Below are 16,457 nucleotides of genomic sequence, written 5' to 3'. Positions count from 1 at the left end.
TGATTTAAATCCATCTTAACCAGTCAGAAATCTCAAGTTTGAATTAAACTGCAACTCCTAGTTAAAAAGACTAGTTCTTCTTGCATAAAGGTACCGCACAATATTTTTCTTACTTAATTTAAAGTTGTTTTAAATCGGAAATTACTTTTGTCTCATGAGCCGAAGTTCATGTCAAAGAAATTATATCACTGAATTGTATATAACCTAACTAATTCCATTTGAATCTCGCGACCAACTTATAATCTTTCACGTTCTAATTCTTGCACTAAAATAAGGCATCGACGAATTTCACAAGAAATAGCAGAGTACAAAACTCATTACTGGTAATTACAAAAATTCCCAAATTCCGAGTGAAATTTTCTAAGTAATTAAAGAAATAGAAGTATGTATGTGTACTGCGTCCAAATCCGAGTTAGATTAGTCTCAGAGTATAACGGATGGGATGGTGAAAGAGGTGGAGAAAAGTCACAAAACTCATTTAGTCCAAAACGAACATTTTTCACGGGCTCATCAATGCGATTAGCTCTGAGTCCCTAATGATCATTGAGGTACTTACATATGCATTGCATCGAAACAACATAGGATGGGTGTGTTTTTTTCCCTCTTAGCTGCGTAAGAGATTGATAAAAGAAATTATTAACGGTATCTCTTTGGTTCGTTTCATGGTTCTTGTATTTGTAGGAGAAACGGGACACTGATATTGTTTGTCTTAATTATTATAGCATGTGAATAACTTAAAAATTAGTAGTATGTATACAATCATTATTAATAGCGTTACTATATTATATTTTACTGAAGACTTGACACACAAATCTTTTGCGATAGTGACAAATAGTTCAATGGCATCCAAACTTTTTTACACAACGCATTCATGTGTAACGAACATTTTACAAACATTTAATACGACCGAAAACATGTAAAATTTCGACTTACGCGAGCAGTCTTGGAACGCATCTCTCGAGTAAGTCGGGACTCGACTGTAATGGACGATGAATTTCTCGCTAATATGGCTATGTTCATTTGCTCGCCTATGTTACGGTTCCACGTTATGATAATTTTGTAATTTACTCCTGCACGTTATTATAATTTGCTGAGTAAAATGTTTTAAAAATTGGAATAGAAAAAGAACAAAATCGAATTTTTGAAAAATCGCTTCGAGGTGCACACCCCCATGCTACAAACTAATTCTGCACCAAGTTCCGTGAAAATTGGCCGAAAGGTTTAGGCGCTATGCGCGTCAAAGAGATCCGGACAGAGATCCAGACACAGACTTTCAGCTTTATTATTAGTAGAGATTTAGTTTTTAAAAAATCTTAAAAGTCCAGATGAGAGACTGCATTTCTATAAAATTCAATAATCAGTATAATGCTTATGAGTGTTTTATGCATTGCATATTATTATCGTAAAGTGTTTCAAAAAATTAATAGGATAATTCTAAGACAGCAACGAACATTTTACGCATAAACCTGGTATATTGAATTCATCAACGTGGAAAAATAGTGTATAGAGAGAGTAAAAATAATAGTTTTACATGAATTTTTTGTGCACCTTTAATTATTTTCCGATTAAAATATTTTCTTTTTTTGAGCAATCACGATTGCTTATTGTTCTCACTTGACTGTTTTGATGTCCTTTGATTTTATTTTCCCACTGCCACCTTCTGCAGCATCACCGTCGACCGGGTCCTCACGATGCTGCTCCTATAGTGACAACCGCCTCCAGGTTGCATCCATGTCCTACACACACGCACATACATACAACTACACACACACATACACACAAAAACACATACACACACTCATACAAACAACTACCCACACATTCATGCCTGCACACAGACACAAACACATATGCCTACACACACATTCATACACACACATTCATACACACAACTACTCACACACATATGCCTGTACACAGACACAAACACACATGCCTACACACACATACACATACCCCTACACACAGCACACATACCCCTACACACAGCACACATACCCCTACACACAGCACACATACCCCCAACACACAAACACACACGCCTACATACACAAACTTGTGATTGCGAAAAACATAATTTGAGTTCAAGATGTCAAAATTCAAATTATTTTTTTTTCTTTTTACGAGACATCAAAACAGACGGTACGGTTTTATCTTTTCCTTCCGATATTTTGCCGTTGTATTGCGAAACTAATGTAAATAGTTGCTTGATTCTGGTTAACTAAGTTCGGATATATAGTTTTTTTTCTTTTTTTCCTTAATAACTAAAAAAAAATTTTTTTTTCTTTTTTATTATTGTTGGAAAACATGGAAAAGTAGAAAAATATACACGTATTAAGAATTGTTGCTATCATCACTTAATGGTTATTTTGGCAATGTAAACATTTACATTTCTTTTCCATAAACAAATTTCTGAGCATTTGACCCCAAATTTGTAACATCATGACTGATTGTGTGGTTTTTATGTTACATGTTATTACGCCAACGTTTGTTCATCTTTGGGTAGCATTATTGCGTAACTCATAGTAATTACAGATACACAAAAATTAAGAATACAGTAGGATAACGGGCAAATATATAGTTATTTTTAAAAAAGGAAGTACCACAATACCGTCGTTTCATTTTTATACAAAAAAAAAAAAAAAACCCACCAAGCTGGATTGCAAAGTTAAATGTATGCTGAAGTTCCGCTGTGTGCTTCATCTTTTGTTCCCTGAAAAATGTAAAGATTGAATAGTTCAAGCAAGGCCAAGTTTCATTATTTCACTGGTTTAGAATAAGTAGCGATGAAACAAGACGAAAATCGCATCACATTGCACAAAAAAAAAAAAAAAAAAAAAAAAAAAAAAAGGAAATGACGCAAGCAGTCTTGTCAAACAGTCGGATTTTTCTTCTTTTTAAATGTCACAACTTATTACGAAAACTTTTGCTGATTCTCTTTTTTTCTCCAGCCATTTTATTCTCTTGCATGATTAATAATTTTGACGGTGGAGTAAGAATTTCTCTTCACAAGATTAGTTTTTTTCCAGTATATATCTAGATTATTTTTAGTTTTGTGATGATTCTACTAGTTTAGAGCCCCCACCCCCCTTTCCCACGCTTGCTTGGTTCTTATTTCTAGTTTTTAATTATCAGAACTTCGGATTTTTTACACAATTATTTTTCTTTTAACTATTTCAGAAATCAGTATTAAGTTTCAGATGTGGATTTTTAACGAATTTCACTACTGAAGGTTATTTTTTAGCCTCCTTTTTCTATTTCTTACAAAACGCTCAATTACATTTTATTTATTTAAAATAACTTAAAAACGACAATAAATTGCTATTGTTACTTTTCGAGAATTTTTGTACGTCATAAAAACAATTTTATATGAATTTTTCAAGATGAAACCCCTATATTTTACAAAAATGCAATGAAGGTTAAATGTTTCCAGATGTGTAAGGTATTTCTGATTAGTATCCCATTAACTATTGCTTCATTCGTGGAAAAATATTGCTAAATTTAAACATAGACATAAGTCATTATGTCGCAACAATCGCGAGTTTTGTTTGGATAAGAAGAAGTAGAGTACCAAGTAGCCGGCGAATGTGAAAAGTATTGCACAGTCAACTCTTAAAGACCCGAAGTCCCAAGGGTCCTTCTAAAACGTTCGCGTTAATGGTAGTTCGAGTTTCCACTACAGTAACAAAAGTTTAAGACCCGACGAAAACTTCGAGTCAAAGGAATATTCGAATTATAAGCTTCGAATTATCGAGATTCCACTGCGCTTATTTTTATTACTCGAGAGAAAAGCCTAGAAAAGTGACACATTGACCAGTCTTCTGGCAACAAGTATGTTTACTTCTGCTTTCTCCTTTCCTTTGACGCAGATTAGGCAACTTTTTTAGAACGAAAACAGAGACCAGTAACTTACGGCTCGCGAAGAGCCAGTGGTTCTTGCGTAGTTGAAACATCGCCATTGCCAAACAATTTTTAACATTCCAGTAGGCATGACCTCTGTAATATTCACATGTGAAGTCTCCCGTATTTCTTAGATATAATACTGTAAAAAATATATTTCTAACAAGAAAAACATAAAATTATGTTGTGATTAGCTAAAAATTAATGAGTACATTTAAAAAAATCCCAGTTCCTCCCCCCCCCACACACGAAAAAAATCAGCACAAAAACGACATAAAATGACCGAAGCATGGTTAAAAATTACAGTAGAACATGTACAATTGTCTATATTTTGACTCATCTATGTAAATTTGGAATATAAAAGATTAAAAATATTATGAATGTTTAACAAAAAAGCAATATTCAAATAATAAAGTCAAATTAAAATACGCAGTTGTGCGTAGATATCTCAAACACAAACAGCAGATGAGCAGACTGCTACTGACACTAGAAAAAATAAATGACCGTTAAAAAGGTGTAGGAAAGCGAGCTATCAATTAGAACCTCACGTCTGAGTTCTAACTAACTTCAAGCTATAAAACGAAATTACTTCTTAGTGTATCTTATCTGCTGTTGACGCCTCCTGTGATGCATTAAACGCTTTTCACACAAAAAAATGCTATGCACGTCGCCCATTAAGTGACCTTCTTGACCATGAATTTCGAACATATCTGCGGATGACAAGAAAAAAAAAAAAACACGGATCTATCTTTGCATTTTTTATTTTGATTATTTTCGCATCTGATCATTGCTGCGAGTTCTGAATTTCCGCCATTTTCATTGCAAAAACAAATTAAGAGGTACCTTAATGGTAAAAGCAATCTAACATTGTTAAAAAAAAGTTCTGAATAGGGCACCAAAGTTTGAGTAACGTGCAATCGTTTTTTACTTTCTTTCTATTTTCCCCGTTTTGATTTGTTCTGTTAGCGAAACTGAAATTCTCACTGAAATACGCCTTTTATAAGGTTTGCTCTAGTTAGTCATAATCATAATGAATGATCAACCGTTTACCATAACTAGTTCAATTTTATGTTCTGTTTTTTTTTTTTTTTTTTCTAAAATAAATGATTTGTTTTTACAGTCACCGTTCTCCCCTCCCCATAGGAGATAACCATTAAAATATTTATTCCAAAGTTAAAGAGCTTTATAATTATAAGTGGTTCTTTAACAATTTTTTGTTTCGCATCTGGGAAAAATCACTCTAAATTCCAACTCTTGAACTAAGATGCCTTAAACAGTTATTTCTCGGAATCGCCCTACTCTTCGGAAAACACTAACGTTGATTGCCTTTTAGAGTAAATAAATTCAATGCTAATAGTACAAGGTATACAAATAAACACTTAGTATGAACGCCTAAAGATTTTAACCATAAAAAATTTGTAACTAATATTTTTTATTAAACAAATACGGCCCAATAAGAAGTGATGTTATATAGATTTTTTTTTCTGTTTATTTAGTCTTTCTGCAAAAAAAAAGTATATTTTGACATTTTTTTAAATACGTCTAGTTTTTTTTAACCTTTTAAGACAACTTTATTTCTTTTATTGTATAATTTAGTGTCAATGCCGCAACTTTTTTTTGTGTTTGTGTGTGTGTGTGTGTGTGTTTGTTTTTGCTTTCGTTAATAAGGTTTTATTTATCTTACCTTCATCAATTTTAACTCTCGTATTATATCATGATTCTTATTGAAAGCATGATACTAAAACATATATGTGGCTAAAATAAAAGTAAAATATATGTCTTTCTAAGAATTTAGATTTAAAAATGACTTTCCAAAAACAAAATGTTCTTCATATTTTCCACCACTCACCCATAAATGGAGCCTGTTGCTCATTGTATTTTCTACAAACCCTGGAGAAAGTAAATAAAGGCACTCAGTCCTGATGTTTGTGCCAAATAAAGGTAGCTGCACTGTGGTCATAACGAGAGTAATCAATTACACGCATTTCTTATCTTCGGAAGTCCACATGGCGCGTTTGTCACACTCCACTGTCCCGCCTTTCATAAACAAAAGTGTATGAATTGTCCCACTCTGTTATCTTTATCTGTGTAGGTTTGCAATAGTTTTTTTTTTATTTCGACATAACAATTAGTTATACTTTTATCGAAATGTTGTTATTTTATCTGACCACCGTAGGAAGCTGAAAAAAATAGCGTAACTTTTTCATTAATGTTTAAGCATTCACATGAATTTGCAAATCATTTACAGTAAAGTACTTATCACTTATGTAAGATATTTTCTAAATTAATTGCACTGCTTACTAATAGGTAATTTTAAGGAAGTGCACCCTAAATATGTTTTTCTTCAATATTCATCGCACCTTTCTAAAACTTTGTACGATTATTAAATATGACATAAATAACACATTTTTTAATAAAAAGCCATATTTTTAACAAAAAACTACTATTTCCTCAACACACACACACACACTTTCCGTACACTCACTTTTTCATAATTTTTAAAACTTTTTGTGCCGATCCCTTCGTTAGAGTGATATGACCCTCTACTTTGGAAATAGTTAACATAAAACAGGTTTTATGGGTAAATGTTAGAAACTTTCCCCCAAAAAATGTGCTTTTTGCCCTCTAAGTTTATTTGGTCATTATTTCAAAACAACATATTGCTTGTATGTTAGCTTTTCGAGGTTTATATCACAGTAATATGTTCAATTACCGTTTTTGAAAATTTTCAAATCTTCAGAATCAATAGTTTTTTCGCTTGAACTGTTGGCGTAACTAAAAACTTTGAAAACGTGGTTATGGGGGAAAAAAAGAAAGAAAAATTCCATTTCAGGTAAAATCAGTCGATCTGAGTTAAGTAAATTGCTTCTAGTTTTCTCAATAATTCACCAATTTAAAAAACAACTGCAGATTTAGAAAGAAGAACCATGGAGCTCTCTAAATTTCTCAAAATCGATTTTTTTTTCTCGAAAATTAGGATGTTTATCTAAAAAACGATGTGAAATATTCTAAAAGTAAGCAAATAATGTTTCATATAATATACACAAGCATTAATATGTTATTCAAATAGTAATTAAACCAACGTAAACATTCAATATTTACATATAATAAGCACAATTTATAATTAAAAGTAAATAAGAAAAATGTCACTAATTTCTTTAATAAAAGTAATTTTATCAAATATCGTTATTTTATTTGTCACTGTAGTGAGCTTAAAAACGTTTAGTAAAAATTGGATGTTTTAAATACGTTTTGTATTAATTTAAAAGCTTTTAAACGCCCTTGGAAATTATTTTCATTTTCTGTAAATTATTCATTTATTCAGTAAGATTTTTGAAAAAAAAAAAAAACTGCTTTGCTTCATCTTTTAAACAATAGGAAAGTTGCTTTAAACTCAGCAAGGTTTGCATTCAATATACAGATGGTTTAAAAGGCTATTGAATTTGTAATTAATCCTGTGTGATTGTTTTATATTTGCATATAACAACCATAATTAATGAAACTTTAATAAAACTTAAATCAGTTGAACGAATAAATACCTTTGTTCTGAAAATTAAAATTATTAATTATCCAACGTTTTGAAGCGCAAAACTTGCAAATTACTGCAGACACGTGTTGCGGTGTTTTAAGGAACACCTTTTTCAATGCAAAGCAGTATGTGTTTCTGAATGAGAAGTCATGCTAGAAAAGCAACACGATGGAACAGGAGACAGTATAAATCCAAAAATAAGAAATTTAACGAAACGAAAAAGACAAAAAGACACCCGGAGCCGAAATTTATTACATGATTCCATCAGGAAAAAAACCGTTAAGTAATATATTTTCAAGAAAACCCATAAACAATGCAAATAGTCCAAAAATAAAACCACTCTGAATAAATGAGCAATAAATTAACCTACCCGAAAAATTATGTACGGAAGTAATGTAACAAATCGAAAAATGTAGGAAAAAACAGTGAAGGATAAACAAATTGCAATTAGCTGAACACAAAACGAAATAAGAATGCAACAAATGAAAAAATACAAGTAAGAAATGTACGACGTGTATATAAAAAATATTAAAAAAACTAAACCTATTTTAAAAATGGAGTCCACAGAAGAAAAATACGCTTCATCTAAGCTATGTGAAAAAACAACAGCAGAATAAATACAGTATTGTTCAACACTGTTGGGATTCAAATCACTGTTTTCATTTTAACTCTTATTAAATTATTCAAAAATGCCTTAATTCCTTGGATCTCAATTTTTTGAATCATTTCACGTCCTGCGGAACCGATCTAAATTAGTTAGCGATCTTACTGCAATTCCGTATTTTTCTTCTGTGTGGACTCAATTTTAAAATAGATTTAGTTTTTCTAATATTTTTATGTAACCGTTGTACATTTCTTACTTTTATTTTTTGATTTGTTGCTTTTTTATTTCGTTTTTTGATCAACTAAATCCAATTTGTTTATACTTCACTCCGGTTTTTTCTCTTTTTCTCCATTTGTTACATTTTTTCCATATATAATTTTTCGGGTCGGTCAATTTATTTCTAATTTATTCAGAGTAGTTTCATTTTTGGACTATTTGCATTGTTTATGGGTTTTCTTGGAAATTTGTTACTTAACGGTTTTTTTCCCTGATGGACATATATAATAAATTTCGGCTCCAAGTGTCATTCTGTCTTTTTTGTTTTGTTAAAGTTCTATTTTTTTGGTACTTACTGTCTCCTATACCACCGGGTTGCTTTACTGAGATGACTTTTCATCCAGAAGCACATACTCATTTGCATTGAAAAAGATGTTCCTTGTAACTCCAAAACACGTGTCTGCATAAATTTGCAAGTTTTGCGATTCAAAACGTCGGATAATTGATAATTCTAAATCTTTTTTTTTTTTTTTTTTTTTTTGTAATTTAAGTAAGAAGCTACATTTTAATATTTGATTTTACTTATATTACTTTCTTACTTTTTGGCACATTATTAAACTCATAAAAATTAGACAAAAATTTAAAAGCTTTAATTGCAATGCTGGGTTGTTAGAGTTAGCGCTTCATGCTACACGCCGTAGACCCGGGTTTGATTCCCGGGTTACACCTGGTCGAATTAGCTTTTCATTCATTCAGTGGGTCGATAAAATAAGTACAAAGCGAAATTGGAAAATTATGCCTTGTGAGCCGGAGTTCGACTGACCACCAAACCGGAACATTTGCTTAACATTCCAGATCCATCTGATCCTAAACTTGAGATGGGCGCAGTTGGTTTTGGAGCCTATGGGCTGTTGCTGTACTAAACTTAGTTTAACTTGAGTGCAGGTTACAACATTTTAAAACTAAAATTTTTTTTATTGTTTATTACGTACAATGAGTAATAACCATTTTTAATAAGTGTGCTTGGACTGATTAAAAATATAATCACAATTTCGTTTTAACGAAACTCTTCTGTGTTGTCATTGTTTTTGACAATGCGTTTTGTTGTCTGCATTGCATGTTTTTGTAGTTGTGCAAAGAAATGTTCCTGAGTATTTTGTAATTATTTTTACGACTGCGCACACTGTTAAAACTACAGGATGCATTCGGCACCTTTCAGGGAGAAACGCTTGTTCACCAGCGGCACCCAATACGGAGCCGAAATCGCACCTCTAAATAGGGTGAAAAACAGGCACCTTTTAAAAAATAGACAGGCGGAGTGAAAAAAAGGAACCTTGGGAGAGAGAAATGGCACCCTTACTATACATCCTCCTCCCCCTCCTCCGTATTGTGTGCGTTTTTGAATACAGTTGTGTATTTTGTTTTCTTCTTTTACGGTTTGTTTTAATTGATGATATTCTACGCTTTGGACATTTTTCACATTGAACTCGGTACTGGAAGTGATTAAAACATGTAATTACAGCAATTGATCATATTTCAGAGTTTTCAACATAGTTAAGAAGTGCTCAATTGCTCTAACTCAGTGTTTCTCAACCTCTTTTGATCCACGGGCGCGGTAAAAGCAAATGAAAAACTTTGCGGACAAGTGAAATCTTTATCGTTTTCTTAAAAAATCATAAAATAAATAATATTAATAATAATTCTGGGGCCGTTAAAAACATGTGAAAAATTCAGAGTTCTGATGAGTTTTTTTAAACAAAAACTAATGTTAAGAATTAATAAAACAATAAATATCTACCCCTTTACTTTCTATCAAAGATCTGTCACAAACCGTTATAATTTAAAGACGAGTAATTATTTAAATAATGTGAGAAATTATACATTTACTAAAACATGACGTATTCCGAAAATGAAGCATAGCTGTATTTATGGATTATTTACATGAAGAGCCAAAAATATTCACGTATATTACAGTTACGGAAAAACAAAATCGTTTCATAAACGTTAATCAAGAGTAACAAAATAAAATGCACATGAAGTTTTTCGACAGTTAAAAAACCAAAAGAAATTTCTAACGCTATCGAGACATTAACCGCTAACAGGAAATAATTCTAACACTTGAATGAAAAAGCAAAAAAAAAAAAAAAATAGCTGGACTGAGAGAGTTTTTTTTATTGCTAGCTTTCTGTTATAATCTACGAAGCACAAGAACCATTTTTATTAAGATTCTCACTTGTTGATTATTAATAATCTTATAGCAGGTTTTTTTTTTTTGGTAATTAATAAAAGTTGCTTATCGAGTACTCAAGAAAATAATGACAGATACTTTTAGTAGCGTTTTGAATGATGGAAATTTCACGATGTTACGGTAAACTGAAATTAAAAGACAGTAACGGTAACTGAAAAGCAATAAATGCACTTTTAAACACTTAACTATGTTTGAAAGCCCTAAAAGCTACAAAGTGATCAAAAGCTGTACTTGTAATTTCGGATAATTAATCCTAGAAAAGTTGTGTCTTAATCCAATAATGTACTTCATTCAATGTGAAAGACACACAAACGCAATCATCATTTGTCCGCCATATTGAGGTGGTTGAATGTATGTCTAAGGCAAAAGCGCATGCGCAATGAGTCTTTTTGCGATTGCATGCTGTTTCGGCTCCTCTGCTCTATTTTCTGGCCTGCATTGCACCTTCAGGCACTATACTTTCACCTTAGAGGAAATATGTTCACTCGCCTGGAACCCCTGGTTATAACAGTTCAACCAGCAACATTGCAGTTTCTGTATCTCAGAGCCAAGGATGCTCGTGTAATTTCAGAGGTTATTACCTCTTTATGATAATTTTACAGACGAGAGGAAAAACTTTTTTAACGCATGCAAAGGATGGGACGCTCGCTTTTTAGCCAAGGTAAAAAAATAAAAATGATTTATTATTTTTTAACCAAGGTAAAAAAAAATAATTTATTATTATTATTAGTATTTTTTTTAATTTAAGAATTACGTTCACATGGCTCGATGCGTAATAGGCTTCTACATACAATGCACTAATAAACGAAAATTCGCATTTGTTGGACTTACGTCAGTCGGGCTCTGAGGTACAGATTTATGGGGACAATTTTAAGAGAGAAAAAAATGAACTTTGATATCTTGAATTCAAATTATGTTTTTCGCAATCACGAGTGTGTGTGTGTGTGTATGTATGTAGGCGTGTGTGGGGGGGTATGTTTGTTTGTGTGTGGCGTATGTGTATGTATGTGTGTGTAGGCATGTGTGTGCGTGGGTAGTTGTGTGTATGTGTGTTTGTGTGGGGGGTATGTGTATGTGTGGTTAGATGTGTGTATGTGTTTGTGTAGGTGTATGTATGTATATAAAGATATGTGTGTGTGTGTGTGTGTGTGTGTAGGAGCGTGTATGTATGCGCGTGTGTGTAGGATATGGATGCAACCTGGAGACGGTTTTCACTGTAGGAGCAGCATCGTGAGGAGCCAGTGGCACAGTGACACTGCAGAGGGTGGTGGGGGGGGGGGAATAAAATCATAGGACATCAAAACAGTCAAATGAAAGCAATAAGCACTCGTGATTGCTCAAAAAAGGAAGGAAAAAATGCATGTAAAATATCGACTTCTTTGTTTTCCAAACGAGGAAGTTTAGTTTAGGTTTTCTACTCTAAGCATATTTTTATTAATAAGTAACAATATGGGAAAAAAATAGATTTACGAAAGCGTGCTGTGCATTTTAATAACTGAGCGTCTATAAAAATAAGGGAACAAAAACTGAAACTGGCAGTACTTTTCCAAAAGAAAAAAATCTAATCTTAATATTCTTCAGTGAATTTGTTGAAATTTTGAGATTTAAAATAAATAAAAAAACCCGTGATTTGCAAATAAAACGAGTAAAAGTTAGAAGGAGAAAAAAACACGATTTCTTTTTTTTTTTTTTTTTTTGGGCTTATTGCAAAAACTGCAGTAAAAATTTAAAAGTAACTTTCTTTCTTTTTTTCCCTTTTTTAAATAATAGTAATATGAAAAATGTGTGCAAATTTCTACTTATTATGTTAGTTTTTGCAACAAAGAGTTAATCCTTTTCTAAATAATTAATTGAATTCATTAATGTTTTGGAACATTCATTAATAGTTTTAACAATTGAGATAAACCAGATACATATTCTAAATTACAATGCCATTCAAATTTACGGGCGCTAAATCTTATCTTCTCGTTTCCTTGAATTCACCGAACCGTTTTTAACGGTCGAAATAACTCTTGTAATTACTGTTGTTAGTATTTGAAAATTAGTTTGATTATTTCTACCTCGTTAAAAGTAAAACCTATTAAGACAAAATGTAAAAAGTATAAAATAATAATCGAAAACAGCGTAGTAAAATTAGAGTTCCAAATATTACTTCGGCGTAAATTTTTACAATGAATTAAATCCTTTCATTAGCAGACAAAATGTTTATGCCGAACAAATTAGTAATGAGCAATAAAAATTGTCCTTCCAATTACTTGAAATTATTACGCTTAATTTATGTGCTAGGTATAATGACTTTTGATAAATGAAGTGAATTAGAAAAGAAAGCCGCTACAAATATTATTTTATTTTTAATCAACACAGCTCTGCTTTTAATCCAATTATTTCTTCCCTTTGACGTTAAAATATTTTACCACCAATTTATAAAACCTTTTCTATAAATATCACTGACGAGGTACCTGAAAATAGCTCATGATTTGTATTTTGGTCTCTGGATCGTAATTTAACGTTTAATACTTTAAACCAAAAGGACACTTCATAAAAAGATTCCCTCATGTCTATTTTTTTTTAACTTTCATTATTATTATTATTATTTTTTTTTTAGTTTCGTTTACTGAACGACATTTGGAAACGGCCACTGCTCTCAGTAAACTTTAGCATAAACATTGATCTGGTTTCTAAGCAATCAAAAGAAATATACAGAAACATTTTCTTTTTAACTTTATGTGCTTTATAAGGGATTTTTTATATTTATTTCTATTATTATTTTTTTGAAAAATAAATAAATAAATAAAGTTACTTATGGGGATCCCGAATATAAATTAAAACTTTAGCTACCATAATGTAAAACGTTTACTAAATTTCAGATGTTTTATTTAAATCTATTATAGAAGTAATAATCTATCATAGTTTTGTTGTTGACATGTACGTTAATATGGAAAGTTTGAATTCCATCGCATTTGTATTCATTTACATGCAAGATAACGCAAGAAGGATTCACATTATGAAGTCAGGAAATGACACAGTGGGCACTAGTGGGAATCAATTTCCCAAACTACTCTATTGTGTGCACGATTTTTCGGCTATGGTGGTCCCATAACACAGTTTTACAGTTATTAAGCGTAATATTTATGGTTGATAGTGCGATAGTTTATATATGTGCATTAATTAACCGACTTCCAAAAAGAGGCGGTTATCAGTTCATACCGTATGTATGTTTTTTTTTTTTCCCACTCACAGCGTCTCACCTAGTGAACCGATTTTGATGATCATTTTTTTTAATGGATAGGAGATGACTCAACTTAGGTCCGGTTGCTTTGTTTGACCATATTTGTTGTTTAGAAAAAAAGTTATGGGCAATAAACAATAAATTTCATGCAATTTCCCTGTTAAATGATAAAATTTAAAACCCATTGTTATGAAAGTTTGGTGCCATACGACAGTAACATTAGTAGTAATTGTAATGATAATTTTGAATGAAGGCTTCTCTGAAGCAAGCATCAAGTTTCTTCAGGTTGATATTTCGATAATCGGGAATCTGGCGCTGTCGTCTCATTTTTTGGCGAAAATAATTTTATTTTGGTGACCCTGCTGATTTAGAGTAACCCTATGTGGATTATCGAAATCTTCCCTTATTCAGTGTTATTGCTCCATAGTGGGGTAAACCTAACCTGGTATCGAGGTGATGCAGTGATTGGGATCTGCTTAGCCTTTACAATACTACCATTAGGTTTGCCTCAACTACAGTAGTATTTTGATCGTTATCGTCTATGCCACTAACAGATGATCGGGGCTAAGTAAGAAGATACAGGATTGCATCATAAGCAACTTAGATGCTGTGAAATGAAAATTAGTTAGGAAAAACGTAATACTTAAATAGTTATAATTAAATTAACTACACATCAATTCCGAGAGGAAGAAAGATAAATTTTTAGTGCCAATCGCTTAAAGTTTAACGCTTGTTTATAGTTTTTTTTTTTAGTACGGAGCATTTTTATGAAAAAAAATAAGGTGAAGTTTCCTGATGGTAACTTCTTAACTTCTTACTATTTCTGAAATACCTACATTTACACTAAAAAGAATGAAATAAAAAATTTTGAAAAAAAATAGAACCGACTTCAAAATTCCTCTAAACAGTGAAAAATAATTTTATTCTTTGAACATCATCGATAATGTTTTTAAACATAATTTTTGAAGTTGGCGCAAAAACGATAGATAAAATCATTCACAGACATAACTCAACTGCAACTATAAATTTAACCAGACCCAGTTTCTTCACTATCACATACATTATGCATTGCTGACAACATATTTGAATAACGATATAAATGCTTCGTTCGTAACTTTGGATACTTTTCTGAAAAAAAAAAAATATGAACGAAGCATGGTTACACTGGATTTTACGTTTTGTTTTTGAGTCAACTTCAAAAATTATGTTTAAAAGCATTATCGATGATGTTTAAAGAATAAAATTATTTTTCACTGTTTAGAGCGATTTTGAAGTCGGTTCTATTTTTTCAAAATTTTTATTCTGATATTTTGTATAGGAGACAAAATTGAAAAAGGGATGTTAACAGCTATGGTTTTTTTAATATTGCAATATGTATTTTGTTTCTGCGCTGGTTGGTTACCCACTTCTTTACCTTACTTCTTTAAAACTTTTCAGCCTTGATTGTTCTTCATACAATGTTTTTTTTTTTCTTTATTTTTTTTAAATTTTTGTTTGTGTTTTAAATTATTAAATTAGTCAAAGGGATTTCTTGTTTAACTTCAACACGTGACTGTAAAAATCTAGGTTTATAAAAAATTCAATATATTCACAAATTCAAAGAAAAAAAACATTTACATTTTTATAACTGAATTTTCTTCGATTCTTAACAAGAATCTTGAATTCCAAATAATGGCCCATATTTTCCCTTAACAGACTCTCCGATTTGCCAAGCCGAGGTACTTACATTCAATGTCATTCAAGGAGAATTCGTTAACATCACTTGCGATGTCGATTCGGATCCCCGGCCTAATGCTTTCCAGTGGACTCTCAACAACACTATCCGAGGGACGGTTGATTTAAAGAAGAGACATCCCAAATCCTTCAACATCCTGCACTACGTCCCGCGTTATTTGGGGGATTACGGCACCATCATGTGCTGGGGGAAAAATGATGCAGGAGTTCAAAGGATGCCATGCATTTTTCATATCATTCCGGAAGGTAAGTAATATCAAGCTCAGTTGAGGTAATGTATCGCTAAACTGTCGCAAAGGCTGTTTCAATTTTGTGTGTCCAACCGATTTATTCTGGATAATATTTTAACCTGCGTGACCTAATTGCAATTTTTCGTTTCAAGTAATTTAAAGAGCATTAATTTGCATGTTGCGTCACATCATTATTTTTATTGCTGCTTTTGTAATTGTAGTTATAATTATTGTTGTTCGTGGCGATTTTATGGTAATAATAATAATACAAATAATAATAATAACTATACTACTACTACTACTACTACTACTACTAATAATAATAATAATAATAATAATAATAATAATAATAATAATAATAATAGCATCAGCATTAGCATTAGCATTAGCATTATTATTATTATTTTAATTTTAATTCGCAAAGTAGTAAACATTGCGCAGTCCATTTTTTTTTAAATCTACTTTTGTATGTGTAAAATTTTGAGAATGTTTAAGTTTGCTATGATTTCAGGACTCAAATAAAATCACTAGATTATATTTAATATCAAAATATAGGTACTTATTATTTTTTTCCTATAAGGACATGTGCAATACATTAAAATAAAATTAGTGCACGAGTTCCAAAGTGTTAATAAGTACACACTTATTTATTTTTGGTTAAAGTTCACTGCAATTGAAAATAATGAAGTTTATGTTTTACTTTAGAAACAGTAGGGATATTATCTAACTTTTCTTTTCTACAAAATAAGGAACAATTTATATCAAAT

The 16,457-nt window shown here is 31.5% G+C and overlaps 1 protein-coding gene across 1 annotated transcript in view; it reads left to right on the top strand.

The window, feature by feature from the left end:
* Positions 1-16,457, top strand: part of LOC129224751 (nephrin-like) — a 45,285-nt gene that overhangs the window by 12,856 nt on the left and 15,972 nt on the right. The window contains 1 exon segment of the mRNA XM_054859300.1: positions 15,422-15,706. Within this exon segment, the coding sequence (XP_054715275.1) occupies positions 15,422-15,706 (285 nt within the window).

This window comes from Uloborus diversus, chromosome 6 (assembly GCF_026930045.1).
Source record: "Uloborus diversus isolate 005 chromosome 6, Udiv.v.3.1, whole genome shotgun sequence".
In the NCBI taxonomy this organism is placed as follows: Eukaryota; Metazoa; Arthropoda; class Arachnida; order Araneae; family Uloboridae; genus Uloborus; species Uloborus diversus.
This window is presented reverse-complemented; position numbering and strand designations above follow the sequence as displayed.